At 43.1% G+C, this 15,853-nt stretch overlaps 1 protein-coding gene and 1 pseudogene across 3 annotated transcripts; both read right to left on the bottom strand.

The window, feature by feature from the left end:
* Positions 1–889: 889 nt before the first annotated feature.
* BCL2L10 (BCL2 like 10) lies at positions 890–15,401 on the bottom strand. Of its 3 annotated transcripts, XM_032481179.1 has the most exons (3): positions 14,976–15,401; positions 7,969–8,097; positions 890–1,429 (listed from the first exon to the last, which is right to left on the bottom strand). In XM_032481179.1, the coding sequence occupies exons 1-3, from the start codon at positions 15,399–15,401 to the stop codon at positions 1,421–1,423; spliced, it is 564 nt and encodes a 187-aa protein (XP_032337070.1). In that variant the 3' UTR covers positions 890–1,420. The 3 variants fall into 3 exon arrangements, with proteins under 3 accessions (XP_032337070.1, XP_032337069.1, XP_032337071.1); XM_032481178.1 differs by lacking the exon at positions 890–1,429 and having other exon boundaries at positions 7,555–8,097; XM_032481180.1 differs by lacking the exons at positions 890–1,429; positions 7,969–8,097 and adding an exon at positions 12,610–13,272.
* LOC102518810 lies at positions 9,952–11,363 on the bottom strand (annotated as a pseudogene).
* Positions 15,402–15,853: the final 452 nt, after the last annotated feature.

Below are 15,853 nucleotides of genomic sequence, written 5' to 3'. Positions count from 1 at the left end.
CCATGTGTTATATATGAAAATTGTTAAGAGAGTAAATCTGAGAATAAATCCTAAGAGTTCTCAGCACAAGAAAATTCTTTTTCTATTTAAGTTTGTATCTGTGTGAGATGATGGATGTTATCGAAAGTTTCTGTGATAATCATAATATATGAGTCAAATAAATATGCTATATACCTTAAACTTACATAGTACCTTATGTAAATTATATCTCAATAAAACTAGAAGAGAAAAAATTTAGAAATAATAGCTAAGAACTTCCTAAACCTGGAGAAGAAACTGGATATACATAAATAACTACAATGCTAGTACAACACTTTATCTCAATACAAAAAGCCTGTAAGATATATTATAATGAAACTGTCAAAAGTTAATGATAAAGAATTTTAAAAGCAACCTGGGTAAAAAAGACAGTAATCTACAAAAAACAATAGTCACCACCAACACCCATTAGGCTATCAGCAGATTTTCCAAAAGGAACTCTACAGAGTACAATGACATATTAAAATATTTAAAGATAAATTGCCAGTGAGGAATACTGTATCTGGCAAAGTTATCCTTCAGATAGGAGGATAAAATCAAGCCTTTCCCAGACCAAAGCTGAAGGAGTTTCACAACTAGACCTGCCTTCCAATAAACGTTGAAAGGGGATATTCAAGCTGAAATTAAAAGATGAAAGTACACAAAACTCTGGTTAAGCTGATAAATAGAATTAGAAAACAGTAACTTTGGAATTTGGAATTATTGGAATTAAATTAAATTTGGAAACAATTTCATAGTATAAAAAGAATGAAACCTTGCCATTTTCAACATGTATGGACCTAGTGGGTCTTATGTGAAGTAAGCCAGACAGAGAAAGACAAATATTATATGATTTCACTCGTATGTGAAATTTTAAAAACCAAATGAACAAACATAGTAAAATAAAGTTATAAATACTGAGAACAAACAAGTGGTTGTGGGGTAGAGGGAGGAAAGAAATTGGTGAGGGAGATTGAGGGGTACAAACTCCAGTTGCAAAATAGATGAGTCACAGGTATGAAATGTACAGGATAGGGTTTAATTGTTTAAACTGTAGTAGCTATCGCTATTTCCCATGCTCATTTCCTCTAACATCTGTAATTGTTTAATTACATATGTACCCAACATAGGAGCACCTAAATAAAGGAAATATTAACAGACATAAAGGGAGAAATTGACAGTAACACAGTACTAGTGGGGGACTTTAACATCCCACTTACATCAATGCACAGATCATCCATACAGAAAATCAATAAGGAAACACTCACCTTAAAGGACACATTAGACCAGGTGAACTTAATATATAGAACATTCCATCCAACAGCAGCAGGATACACATTCTTCTCAAATGCACAAGGAACATTCTCCAGCGTAGATCATATGATAGGACACAAAGCAAATCTTAGCAAATCTAAAGAGAATGCAATCATATCAGATATTGTTTCTAACCACAGTGGCATAAAACTAGAAATATAGGTCAAGAGGAAAGTGAAAAGATCTACAAACATGTGAAAACTAAACAACACAGTTCTAAACAACCAACAGGTCAAGGAAGAAATTGCAATTAAATAACAAGTTATTGAAACAACAACAAAAAAATGTAAATACAACCTATCAGATCTTGTGGGATTTAGCCAAGGAAGTTCTGAGAGGGAAGTTTATAGCAATAAACACATATATAGTCTAGTTGTCTTTTCAAAGAACTAGTTCTTAGTTTTGTTGTTCCTTCCTATTTTTATCTGGTTTCTATTTCTTTCACTATGATCTTTATTTCCTTCCTTCAAGACTAATTATGGGCTTAATTTGTTCTTTTTCTAGTTCTTTGAGGTGACCATTAGTAAGACAGTTCATTAGCAAGGGCCAGCTAGTAATATGTCAGCATGATAAATAAGAAAGGATGCCCCATGATTATCTGAACAGGAATCCACAACAGCCTCAAACAGAGCTATTTGCTTAGGAGATGGAATTAGAGTACCTGATTCCCATCAGTATTTAGATGAGTTCCATAGGTTTCTTCCTCTATGTCATTCCAGGCACCGTGCAAGGTGCTGGGAACACCAATGGTGTAAGTAGGACTCAGTCCTTGCCCTCAAAGAAGTTACGGTTCAGATGGCACAAGACAAGCCAAGAGCCACAGTCTGAGCAATAAATGTGCACACAAAATACGATGTTGTGCAAGAGAGGGTCCTGCAAAGAGGCCTGTTGACAAGGAGATACTAGAGCTGAGTCTTGAATAGCAAGTAAGATTCAGCTGCATAAAGGATACGGACAGGAGAGGAGATGGAAGCCCAAAGGATAAAACCTGAAGTTGGCGAGTTATAATCATTTCCATAAAGAAGGAACACAGAGGAGAAGCGGCAGGAAAAGCCAGAGGGTGGGGTGGGGTGGCTTATACATAGCAGGATACAAGGCCAGAGAGTTGAACAAGATGCCAACGGCTTAGACCCTCACGGGTTAATTCAGATAGTCTAAGCTGTATCTGATAGCTGGGAAGTTTGACACCCATAGGCTTGCTTTTTAAGGAGGAGCTTTCTGGCTGCCACATGGAAGACTGTTAGGAGAGAAGGGCTGTTTGGGTCCCACTTAAAGGGGTAAGGAATCCACAGTTGTTATGGACTAGATTGGCTCCCATAAAATTTGTATGTTGAAATCCTAACCACCAATGTGGCTGTATTTGTAGACAGGGACTTTAAAGAGGTAAGTTAGTGGTAAATGAGGTCATAGGGTGGGGCTTTCATCCAGTAAGACTGGTGTCATCATAAGGGCGATACCAGGGATGCCTGTATAGAGAAGAGTCCATGCGAGGACATGAGAAGGTGGCCATCTGTGAGCTGAGAGGGGCCTCAGGAGACACCGGTGCTGTCAACACCCTGATCTTGGACTTACAGCCCCCAGAACTGTGATTAATCGATTTCTGTTGTTTAAGCTTCCCGGTCTGTATTTCGTTACTGTAGCCCACGCAGACTAACCCAAGTGTTCGCTCTGAGTTTTATAAACAGTGATCATGGACATAGACCATAATCCACGAAGGCGGAGCATACTGATCAGGTGAGTGTTAGATAACTGACACGTTGCAAAATACGTACTATCAAGCACATGTTGAGGGGTCAATCACGATGGTGGAGAAAGAGGACGTGGAGCTCACCTCCCCCCACGAATATATCAAAAATACACCTACACGTGGAACAATTTTCACTGAAAACCAACTTGAAACTGGCAGAAGGACTCGTGTAAAACCACAGATGTAAGAAAGATACACACATATTCAGGTAGGAAGGGAAGAAAAGCAGTTGGGTTGGGACTTGTGCTCCTGGGAGGGGACTCAGAAGAAAAGGAAGGTTACACAGCTGGACACCCACCCTGGGGAGTGAGCAGTGAGAACCCCTGACTGGGCGTCCCACTCCTGGGGGCCTCCCTGAGGGAGAAAAGCCCCCTCTGGCTGACTGGGGGAATCACTGGGACTAAGAGAAAAGCTGTGGAGGCCTGGACTCCATTTGTGAGGAGCACACACGTGCTGGCTTACCCCTGAGGCAGAGCAGAGACAGGTCTGCCCTAGCCGCTGCCGGGTTTCCCACGACCGTGTTGCCGTGCACCCCAGCCTGAGCCAAGTGAATGGCCAGACCCCGCTCACTCCACACCACAGCGCAGCACTGGATGTGGGGTGGCCGTCGCCAGGGAGAAGGCCTGACGGCGGGATGCAGAGATGACCCAGTCCTGGGGGGGAGCATGGGCAGGGTGGTGGCAGCCCTTGGTGCTTAGTCAAGCAGCACACCAGAAGCAGCCCAGATTTCTGATGGCGCTGCTCCTCCACAGCTCACCCCCGATACACAATGAGAGTTCAAGTGGCCCCAAGGTGTGGCTCCACAACTCGTACTGGGTGACAGAGGCTCTGGGCAGCAATTGGCTGTAAGGGACAAAGGACACTTGCACTGGAGGCTGTGTCTGAATTGAGCAAGGGAAAAAACTGGGTGCCTGCACTGTCAGTGCATCAGAGACAGCTTAGACCTCTGCTTATGTCTGACATGAGCCAAGAGCCCACGTGGGCCCCACCTGCTTCAGCACTCCCTTGCACTAGGGCAAGGGTCTCAGTGTAGGGAGAAAGAAAAACACATGCTTAAAGGAAACAGAGCCAGCTGGGCTCAACCCTCAAGGCTTCTGCTCCAGCAACAACCTGGGATCAGATCCTGCCCCTGATACGGTGGTGACGGCCTTGGAGCAGAGGGGAAGACCCGCCTGACACCCAGCTCCACCCCCTACTAAGGTGATAGCTGCCAGCACACCCCGAGGAAAGACCTGAGTGTGTCCATGTCAAATCCAGCTCTCCCACCAAAGGCACTGGGCACACGCAGTCTGTATGGGGGCATTCCCACATAATAATGCCCCTGCGAGATCACAATAGGCAACTGTTTCACCTAAATCCATAGAGGCAGAGAAAGTTGAGCAAAATGAAAAGGCAGAGAAACTGCTCTCAATTGAAAGAGCAAGAGGAAACACTGAAAAAAAATGACGCAGAAACAAACAATTTATCAGATAAAGAATTCAAAGCGTTGGTAATAAAAATGTTCACTGAATTATGGAAAATAGATACACACAGCAAAACTTTAACAAGGAACTAGAAAATATAAAAAAGATCCAACCAGAAATAAAAAATTCAATAGCTGAAATAAAGACGTGAGAAGGAATGAATAGCAGACTAAGTGATGCAGAAGTGATCTGGAAGATAGAATAATGGAAATCACCCAAACAAACAACAAACAGAAAAACAAATTAAAAAATGCAAACAATTTAAGAGACTGCCAGGATAACATTAAACACACCAACATTCACATTATAGGAGTCCCAGAAGAAGAGAGAGAAGGGGATTGAAAATGTATTTTAAGAAATTATGGCTGAAAACTTCCCAAACCTAATAGAAGGAAAAAGATTTCTGTATACTAATCTTATATCCTGCAATTTTGCTGAATTCATTTATTATCTAACAATTTTGGGGTGGAGACTTCAGGGTTTTCTGCGCACGCACGCACACACAATGAAATATTATTCAGCCATAAACAATGAAGAAATCCTGTCATTTGTAACAACAAGGATGGACCTTGAAGACATTATATGAAGAAAAATAAATCAGAGAAAAGCGTACTGTATGATCTCACATATATGAAGAATCTAAAAACAAAAAACTCATTGAAAAAATCAGATTTGTGGTTACCAAAGGTGGACTCGGGGGGAGGGAGAATAGGATGAAGGTGGTCAAAAGGTACAAACTCCCAGTTATAAGATAAATGAGTACTAGGGATGTTAACGCACAACATGACGACTACAGTGAACAGTGCTGTAGGATATACAGGGAAGCTGTTAAGAGAGGAGATCCTGAGTTCTCATTATAGGAAAAAAATTTTTTTTCTTTTTATTGTAGTAATCATTTCATAGTATATGTTAAACCCTTACACTATCTATATACCTTAAACTTATACAATGGTATATGTCAATTATATATCAATATAGCTGAAAAAAAAATACTGAGGCCTTCTCCCCAACCCCCAAAAACAAATCCAGAGGGAGGAGAACGAGGACCTCCACTCCAGCAGGAGCCACGTGGGTCAGCTGGAAAGCAATTCAGCTCTAAGTGACAGCTGCAGGTTATGTCATGTGAGGTTAAAGAGTTCTGACTTCTTCAAGCACTGCCTCCTCTTGGTTTCCATCATGCCCCTAGTTTCCTTTGCTCTCTTCTCTTCCCCTCGCTCTGAGCTCTCCAATTCTGCTGAGTCAAACATCACCTCCACAGGGAAGCCTTCCTGGAACCCTCATTCTGAGTTAGCGCTGACCCTCCCACTCTGACTGCACAGCGCTTCCACAGTTGTAAGTGCATGCAGAAGGAAAAGTTTGGGAGAGACCACAGAGCTAGATATGCTTCAGTCAAGATCCTAGCTTTTATAAAACAGGTAAACAAGTTTATACTGTATAGCACAGGGAAATATCTTGTAGTAGCATACAGTGAAAAAGAATATGAAAAAGAATATATGTATGTTCATGTATGACTGAAGCATTGTGCTGTACACCAGAAATAGACACAACATTGTAAACTGACTATACTTAAAAAAAAAAAAAAGAAGAAAGATCCTAGCTTTTATATTGTGTGGTACACTTGTGGTTCTTATTAAAAACAAGCAGTCCATGCAGGCATGGATCAATGATGTGTGTGTCATAACTAATGATTATGACTGAAAGGGATTCTGTCACTGAGAAGCTAATGAAGGGCCATCATTAAGTATTCTGAACACCTTACAGGCTTGCACTCCTGCTGATAATGAGTTGAGGGTAGCAGAAGTCAGGAATTTGTCCTTTTAATAATTTGCAGCCCATCTGATGAAAGCGAGAGAAGGGAGGGGAGTGGTAAGTAAGCCAAGCACTAACATACAAAGCGGCGGTCTGAGCCAAAGAGGACTCAGCGGTAAGAGGGAGATGTTTTCTTGAAACTTTACTGAAGAGACAAAATTTAATATGGGTACTGAAGAATTTCAGTGAGTGATGGATGGGAGAGAGTGCTGCTGTAGAGGAAATAGCATGAACACAAGTTGGCTCAGAGTCAGGACAGACAACAGGAATCCAGGGACAGTGGGACACACTGGCAGGAATGTGAGGCAGGAACGAGGGAAAGCTGGTCTCAGGGATCTGGACTGTTTCCACTGCAGCCCACGAGGAACCGATAAAGACCTTTGAATGAGGATGCATCCCTGAGAAGTATTTCACTAGTTTTTCCAGGTAGCAGAGCTGCAGATGGATTTGGCATATATAAGGATGAGAAGTCAAAGAGAGCTCGGAAGGTTTCAAATCATAAAGGAATACGGAGCAGGGAAGGGCTTCTGGAGGAAGATTGGAGAATATTTTGATCAACACAAGGAAAGAGTACATCCTGGAAACGACAGTGGTGTGAGTCAGAAGCAGCAGTAGGGAGATGAAAGGGACTGGGGTCCAAAAGGACTCCAAGGTTACAGGGAAAGGACAACTGGAAAAAATAGCTGAGTTTGAAGCAAACAGCATTTATCTAGAGGTGCCCAGCTAGAAATGCATGAAAAACTCGAGAGAAGATAGTAACAAATATACTACCCTTCCAAGTAGACAAGGGATAGGGTATCAGACAAAATTTTGAGGGATTCAATGCCTACAGGTGGATGGGTAAGAGGTGCACTCCAACCCAGCACCGCAAGAGCTCCTTGAACTGTCACGTTAATCAGTGCTCCATCACGCTAATCATCTTCCTCTTATGAGCCCAGAATACTTAGCTTGTGGAACAAGCACCCATATGCTAAGAGCAATGACAACATTACCACATGGGAAAAAGATTTCTTCACCTTGTGGCTAGATATTCCAGTCAAAAACACTGGGATGGGTCATCACTCAGCACTGTCAGGATTTTTTTCTTTTAAACCACAGAGAATTAACATAGGTCTGTCTAATCCTTAATTTACTCAAAGAACGTGAGAGATCCTAGGTTAAATTATGGTCTAAGCAATAACTCCACAGTTCCTCCCTCCTAAAATGCTAAAATGAAAAAGAAAAAGTGCTGGAAGAAAAGAAAGCCATTAACAGACCAGAAATCAAAGGAATTTCTTGTAGGTAGGAAACAACTGTCAGCATCATTCCCTAGTTTATACAATTATCCAAGAAAGAGAAAGTGAGGTAGAGATTTAGTTAGAACTAGTGAGATTTCAAAGTAGCCAGATTTAGAACCATCATTATGTTTCTTTTTATGACAGCCATAACCAACAAATGTAACGGGAAAAATTGATCCTGTGGCTCAATAATGAGTTGAGTTTCACTCGCAACAAAAATCAGTTTAAGCAAAAAAGGAAATTACTATTGAGTCCCATTACAGCTTCAGGCACAAATTGTGAGATTTCAGCTGTCAGTGGGACTGTTTCTCCCGTCTCCATCCCACCCCACATCTCTGACCTCTGTCCTTCTGTGAGCTCTTCTCTTTCCAGGCAGGCTCCCTCTGGGAAGGCAAACATTCTCTCCAGATTCTATTCCCAACAGCAACAGAACCCATGAGTTGGAAGATATCTGGCAAGAACATGGGACCTGTAGGAAGAAAACCATGAGAGCCCTAAATAAATGCAAGAGGAGTTCATGTTCTTAGAAGACACAGTATTGCAAAGATTGTAAAATGGATTCTTTATAAACTGATTTTTAGAATTCATCTTAAACAAGTCACAAATATAGCCAAGGATTTCTTTTGTATTTTTTTTTGAAAAAGAATGGTGGGGGAGGAGATAAGACTACAGCACCAGATATTTAAACATGCCATAAACATACAGTAATTGAGACAGAGTGCTATTAGTAGAGGAAAAATAAGTCAAAAAAAAAATAGAAAATACATTCAAATCAGTTGGGGAAAAAATGGAACATCTATAAACAATTCTGAAAGACCTACCCCAACTCTTCTTTTTGAAGAAGTGAGTCCTACTGTATACTACACTAAGAATTCCAGGATGGATCAGTGACCAAGGACATAGAATACTTTCTTTATAATCCTGGGACAAGGATGACCTTCCTAGAGAAGAATGAAACGCCAAAAGCCATAAAGGCAAAAGCTTAGGATGACTTAACACTGGTGAGAGTATGACGAGCTAAGCATTCCCTACGTAGGTGTACGTTTGGATTGGCAGGCCTGTTTTGAATAGTACTTTGGTAGTAGCCAAGTTTTAACACATATAAACCATGACTGAGAGCCTCTGTATCACCTCACACCAGTCAGAATGGTCATCATTAAAAAGTCTACAAATAATTAAATGCTGGAGAGGGTGTGGAGAAAAAGGAACTCTCCTACACTGGCGGTGGGAATGTAAATTGGTGCAGCCACTCTGGAGGACGGTATGGAGGTTCCTTAAAAAACTAAAAACAGACTCACTATATGATCCAGCAATCTGAGTCCTGGGCATATATCTGGAGAAAACTCTAATTTGAAAAGACACGTGCACCCCAGTGTTCACAGCAGCACTATTTACAATAGCCAAGACATGGAAACAACCTAAATGTCCATCAACAGATGAATGGATAAAGAAGATGTGGTATGTGTGTGTCTGTGTGTGTATAATAGACTATTACTCAGCCATAGAAAAGAATGAAATAATGCCATTTCCAGCAACATGGGTGGACCTAGAGATTATCATATTGAGTGAAGCAAGTCAGATAAAGGCAAATATCACATGATATCACTTATATGTGGAATCTAAAAAAGAAAATGATACAAATTCTATTTACAAACCAAAACCAGACTCACGGACATAGAAAACAAACTATGGTTACAAAAGGGGAAAGGGCAGGGAGGGATAAATTAGGGGTTGGAAATCAACAGACACATTACTATATATAAAAGAAATAAACAACAAGGACCTACCATATAACACAGGGAACTATATTTGATTTCTTGTAATAACAAAATAGCAAAGAATCTGAAAAGGAAAAAATATATGTATATTTGTATGTGTATGTATAACTTATCACTTGGCTGTATACCTGAAACTAACATTGTAAATCAAAACAGTCTCTCTCTGGGATTCTCTCCTCCAATCATAATCATGCACTGCTAGGCACAAAAAAATTTCATGCAACAGTGTTTCTAACAGCTCCTACAAGGAGAAACACCCTAAAACACATGGCAGAACACAAGCAGAGATGCATGTTCTGAAGCAGGAAAGGCTCGTAAGGTATAGGCCACAGAGCAGGTCCAGTCATTTATAAAATGCAAGTATAATAATGGCCAAGAAGGCCTGGAGGGATGCTGCATTTTTAATTTTGAAACCAAACATTTAATATTTTCATTGTGTGAATATAATCCCTAGCAAATGCCAAATGGAAGACCAAGCCTAGGCATTTAAAGAGGAAACACTCTTACAAACAACAAGGGACACCAAGGCTGTTTTCCACTCCAGGCACACTGTCAGTGGCCATGACGGTGCCAGCCAGCCAGTGTCATGCAGATTACCAAGCATTTACCACATCATCAATTTCCAGAATGCTCCAGGCAGTTTCAGTTGCTAGAGTCAGTGCACTGACTAAAACCAACAAAGGCTGAACAACCAGCTCCTCCAAAACGTGGGAAATACCACCTTTTGGACACTAACGCCTACAGTTCCGCTCCTTGGGCCTGCTGGTTTCTTAGTTCTGTTACTATAGAAATGGGATTTAGGCCAGCAGCTGCAGCTAGCGTAGATGGAATGACCTTCATCACACTGGCAAAGGCACAATGGCAGCAGGATTTCATACCTCTCAATGTGGGTGAATATGCAGCTAACCAGAGGGCCCACTCTATGCTGGGGGCACTACCGCCTGCAGGAAGAGCGCTCTGCTTCACTAAACAACGTATAACACATAGGGCATCACAAACAAAGCACTCAGCTTCTTCCATCACCAACATGTTAGAAGCAGGAACAATTATAACTGTTCTTCCTGGGCTTACACAACTTAGAATCTTGAGCAGTTTGCCAGAACCATGTAAATCGGGCCCCTCAGCTCACTCAGCCAAACACAGCATCTCAGCAGGGAACTGGTCAATATGCACAACTGACATGGTTCCAATATCTCCTCTTTCAATATCCTTAACCACGACAATCTTTCATTCAGGAAACGTAACACAAGATCACTAACAGCATCTCTTAAGAGGAGACTTTTGTATGAGGAGGACGTTATATCCATTCGTTAAATTTGCTTCACTAAATTTAGAATATAGGCTGTCCTCTCAGGGTTCGGTCCATCTGGGCTTATCAGAAGCCACTGCTTGATTATTCTGATCTGTTTTGGAACCAGATCTTAGGCTTTCCAACTCTGGCCATGTCAGAATTTGCCACTTCTTGGGTGAGAACCAGCTCTTCCAACAACTCACAATCATCAACTGCCCAAAGTTTCCTCTTTAAAAAAAAAAAAAAAGGCTTATTTAAGCTAAAAACAAACAAAAAACCAGAAACAAATGTACCCATTCCTCCCACCCACCACTCCCCACCTCTGACAACCACAAATTTGTTCTAAGACCTTAGTTCTTTTAATTTTTTTTTTTAGATTCCATCTATAACAGAGATCACACAGTATTTGTCTTTTCTGTCTCACTGATTTCACTTAGCATTATACGCTCAAGGGCATTAGCAAGTTTCTTCACTCTTTTGACATCTCTAAGATCTACACCAGTAGCCGTGGCTGGGTCTCTTTCCTCGCTCCGAGTACACTCATGGAAGAGAAAGCAGACTTGAATACTGACAGACAACTGCTGAGTCCAATGAACCGGCTGCACTGTTTAACAAAGTTTCTCTGTCACTCAGCTCCCCAGGTCAAGACATGTCAAGATTTCAGTACCCTTTTCCAAAGCCTTCTAGAGTGACTTGGAAATTATGAATCCCTTTCTGACCAACACTTAGTACAGGTATCTAAGAGAGAGCCAGCAATGATGGTCACTGATGTGCCACTTCCTGCTTCTCTGTCTTAAGCCTCAGCTCCACCAGCATTCTGGCTGTTGGATGTAACACTTGCATTTATTTCGGAATGGGAGCACCATTTGTAATGGTCACATCATCTCTTCCATCTTGAATCATCTTATCCATTCCTTTTGGTCCAAGGCTTGTTCTAATAGCTTCAGCAACAGCTTTGGCCACAAAGATGTTGCTGAAGCAGACCTCGGCCGACATGTTGTCCTTATAGGTATCTGTCCCATGGCTGCTGGCAAGCTCGGCCTGGTCTGTGTGGGCTCCAAAAGGACATGAGGACACAGATTCCAGTGGGCAGCAGAATAATGGTGCTGTTAGCCACTGAGGGGGATCAGAATGTGTTACCCCACATATGCTGCTTTGCTGTATTATTTCAAGCTGAAGGCAACTGAGAAACAGCATTTGAGGAAGGGCTCTCTGGCCTCCTCCCTTCTGCCTAAAAGCAGGGAAGGCATAAATTTCCTGTGAGAGGTACCTGCTTGTACCAGGAAGGGGAGAACAGTCTTATCATTGGCGACGGGAGTTAACGGCAGGATGAATCGGCATGCATTTTACTAAAATAATCCTCATCTTCCGTTAGCTCCCTCCATGTAATTCCTAGTCACTGTCCCGCAACGTAACACCCTGAGGAGCCCAAATCCCTTTCCTTTGTCTAGTCATTTATCCACAGTATAGCCCTTTTTCAAAATGGTATACAAACCCCAAATCTAACTGCTTCTTTGGGGTTTTCACTTGTTTTCTATGAAGTCCCCTGAGAAAACATTACCATCAAATAAGATTTTTATGTTTTTCTCCTGTTAATCTGTCTTTTGTCTCAAATTCTGTACCTGAGGCCTGCAAATTTAAAGGGTAAAGTTTTCCCTCTCCATCAACTTGCAAGTGATGGATTGACTGCAGAATGGAAGGGGAGAAAGAAGGACTTTTTATCTGCTTGTGTACTGATTAGTTTAAAATAAAGAATTGTATGTGTTGTAAAGAGACAATAAAAAGGAAATTGACATCAAGTTACTTCTAAGAATAAAGGCTTATTAAGTCCCAAGGAAAACCAACTATTTTTTTTTAAAGATGCATATTTATTAAAACTTTTAAGATATTTAATAATTTATTAAAGTCAGAAAAATAAAATTTTAATATATTAACTCTAGAAACATACAAGTCCCAGAAATTAGATTTCAAAGGACTAAGAAAGAATTCCTCATAAAAAGATTTAATATTACATTCTTTGTTAAACTGTGACTTGGAGGACTTTTGGTATCATTTTACACCCCTGACCCGCCACCTTGATCAATTAGTCAGGAGCAGCATGTGAAATCATAGATAGATGAGAGAGACTCATAGCCACTCTTATCCAAATGTAGCAAATAGCACCTTATTTCCTATTTAATGGAAAGCAGTTTCTTCTGTTTTTCTTTGGAGAAATAAGCCTTTAGATCCCTGCGTCCCCCCTTTAAAGAAGAGCCATTTGCGCCTTTGTCCTAATACCTCTGAGTACTTGTCAGGAGTTAAAATGCCGGCTGAATCACGGTAGGACTCCTTATATGAACGTAGGTAAAAACGTCTCTGAAGCTGATTTACTCTGGTTCTGTTCTTTCACATCTCAGATTCGCTTGGCTGGTCACAGTTAGGCAGGTAGAAATGAGTTAAGAAATTTTAGAATTCATGATAATTTTTTTCCAGAAGTAGATTAAGACTATTGCGTACAGCATGACAGAAAAACCCAGACCAGCTGTCTTTCCCAAGATGGCTGCAGTGCAGGCTGGAAGAAGAGACAAAATCCATCCTATATGGGGCAGGGAGAAGAGAATTAAATTGCTTAATACTCAAAACCTGAACTCAATAAAACACATAGGAAGTTCTCGATTAAACAGTAAGATAACTCCAGATTTAAAAAGTAAAGACAGGAAATCCTGACCAATAGGCAACTTATCATTAGGAATCTCTGAGTTAGAGTTTGTAAGACATAGTCCAACACAGGCAGTAGAAGGGCACAGGGGTCACTTCACTTTGTCATTTAGAGCAGGAATACTCATCTTTTCACCCACTTCTTTCAAAAGCCCAGGGGAAGGTAGACTACTATATCATGTTCATTCCTGAGCAAAGAACAGATACCATTTGGGAAAATGTCAAATCACTACCTTGAAAGGTACCACCTGAGACAATAAAGCAAGCAGTTCCAAACAAACAGTGGAAGAAGGGACTTGAAATCTAGGCTGTGGCATTTTAACTGCAGCTCAGAGAGGTGTGGGCATGTCCCGTTTACTCTACTGGAGAGTTTCTGTTTCTTGATGTTGAAAAGTTAGTCCTAAGTCAGTGATGATTAGCCAAAAAGTAAGAACAAAAACAATGCATCGATTTCCTTAGTGCGGAGGGCCCTGAGGGGCCAAATGCCTTGTCAAGACAAATGGCTCAAGGTGGGTTTCTTAAGAGTTCACAGGCCTGGATAGTTGAAGGCCCACATATACACATCCCACAAGAACGAAGTTAATGCTAACACCTCAAAATGTTAATAAAAGATCAAGACTTTGATTTGGATACTACCTCTCCTCCACAAATGGAACCCAATTCATCACTACAGGTCTATCAGGAAACTGCAAAACAGGAGGCTAAATTTCCTGCAGTGTCTTCCATTAAGCCTTAGATTTTTTTTTTAAATTGCTGGTTTTAATAGTTTGGCTGTATTTCTTCTATAACCTGCGTCACCACAGTCATTGCCTCAACTCCAGTAAGGAAGAGAAGAAAGCAGCAGGGGTCTAGCTCAGAACCCAGTAGGCAACTTGAGCTGGGTTTAGGATCTGCAGTGAAAGGGCCTGCTTCCCTAGCCTAGACCACAGGCATCAATGATTTACAGCTGAGAGCCAGTACGCCTGGCTACCTCGCAATTAAGGGCTAGGTGCAGTGAAATTAGAAATTAAGGAAACTCGAGTCAGCACCACCACTGGGTGCCGGCGCACAATCCCCACCACCTCTGCAGAGGCACTTCCTGAGAGTCGTGGGGGCTGGACAAGGGGCTGCGTTTTCACTGTTAACATTTGAAGCCGGTGTGCTCCTACTTGCAGGGCCGGGCGGTCCATGGAGAGGCCAAGTCTCTCCAAAGGTGCATCTAATTAGGCGTTGGAGAAAGAATCCACCTGGCTCAGGCCACCCCATTGCCGACTTCACCACTTTGGGAATCTCTATCTGAGCAAAGTATCCGAGCAAAGCATCCAGACCTAACATGGGCTCATTCTAAAACCCCGAGGGCGGTCAAGAGCAAGGCCAAAGTGCGCAAACCCAAGTCTTGCACTGCTGGTTCAGAACGGGTTGGTATGAGAGCCGTCTAGCGAGGCCGGTTTCTGTGACTGACTCAGCCAGGAGAGGAGAAAGCCAGACTTCACACCCAACGCCCCCACAGGACTGGCGCAGCGGGGTCCCTCCCGATGCAGGCCTCACAGGCGCGCCCCAGGCTGCCCGCCCGGCCCGGGTCCCCGCGCCCGCCGCGCTCACCCAGCCGCCGTGCGCCACCAGCCAGGTGCGGTGCAATCCCGAGAACTGGACACACAGCGAAGCCACCAGAAGTCGGCAGTTACGGCTAATGCCTTCCTTCTCCCTCGGACCCCAGGTGCCCGGCGGCGGCCTCTCCAGCAGCGTCCCCGCGAAGGTCAGCAGCGATGCCACGCGGCCCCAGCTGGGGCCCTGGTCGTCAGCGAGTAGCTCCTGCGCCATCCTGGCCACCAGCTCGACGCGGTCCCCGCGGAAGCCGCGGTAGTAGGAGAAGTGCGAGTTGTCCTCCTGTATCTGGGCGGCCACGCAGCGCAGCACGGCGGCCTCGGGCGTGGACGGCGCCCTCGCGGGCGTGCGGGGCTCCCGGGCGCAGTACTCCAGGTAGTCGGTCAGCAGGAGGGCCGTGCGCTCCCTTCGCCCATCCGCCATGGCTCGCCCTCTGGCCCGGCCCGACCCAGCCTATTTTATAGGCCTGCTCCATGCCCCGCCCCGCCCCGCCCCGCCCCGCCCCGGGCAGTTGCTTTTTCAGACCTGGAGAAGAGACTTTGATGGGAATCTCACCTACACCTGTTCTGGTCCCAATTAGCGAGGCCTAGCGGTGTGCATTGTGTTCATGTAGCAAACAATGGCAGAGTGAGACTCTTATGAGGGTTATTGTTTAGCTCTCAATTTAGGAACTGAGAACTCAGAGGGGACAGTCTGGGAAGCTGGGCTAGACTTTTGCCTCCTCTTAAGGAGGGGCTGACAAAGGCTACACAAAACCTTACACTGGCGGCTCCCTTAATAGGATTATCAGCATCTTCTCGATTGGATGGAAGCGTCCAATGTGTGTTGATGATACCTTTCTTTGGGTCTGGCACACGTGGCAGGAAGGATAATTC

This window comes from Camelus ferus, chromosome 6 (assembly GCF_009834535.1).
Source record: "Camelus ferus isolate YT-003-E chromosome 6, BCGSAC_Cfer_1.0, whole genome shotgun sequence".
NCBI lineage: Eukaryota > Metazoa > Chordata > Mammalia > Artiodactyla > Camelidae > Camelus > Camelus ferus.
Note: the sequence above shows the minus strand (reverse complement) of the source record. Positions and strands in the feature narration are given on the sequence as shown.

What these genes read in the sequence shown, in the direction of transcription:
- BCL2L10 (XM_032481178.1), bottom strand. Translation starts at nt 15,401, where the DNA reads ATGGCGGATGGGCGAAGGGAGCGCACGGCCCTCCTGCTGACCGACTAC. An exon ending in TGGTGGCGCACGGCGGCTGG is followed by an intron (nt 8,098 to 14,975) that starts GTGAGCGCGGCG and finishes TTCTTCCTACAG; the next exon opens with GTCCCATGTTCTTGCCAGAT.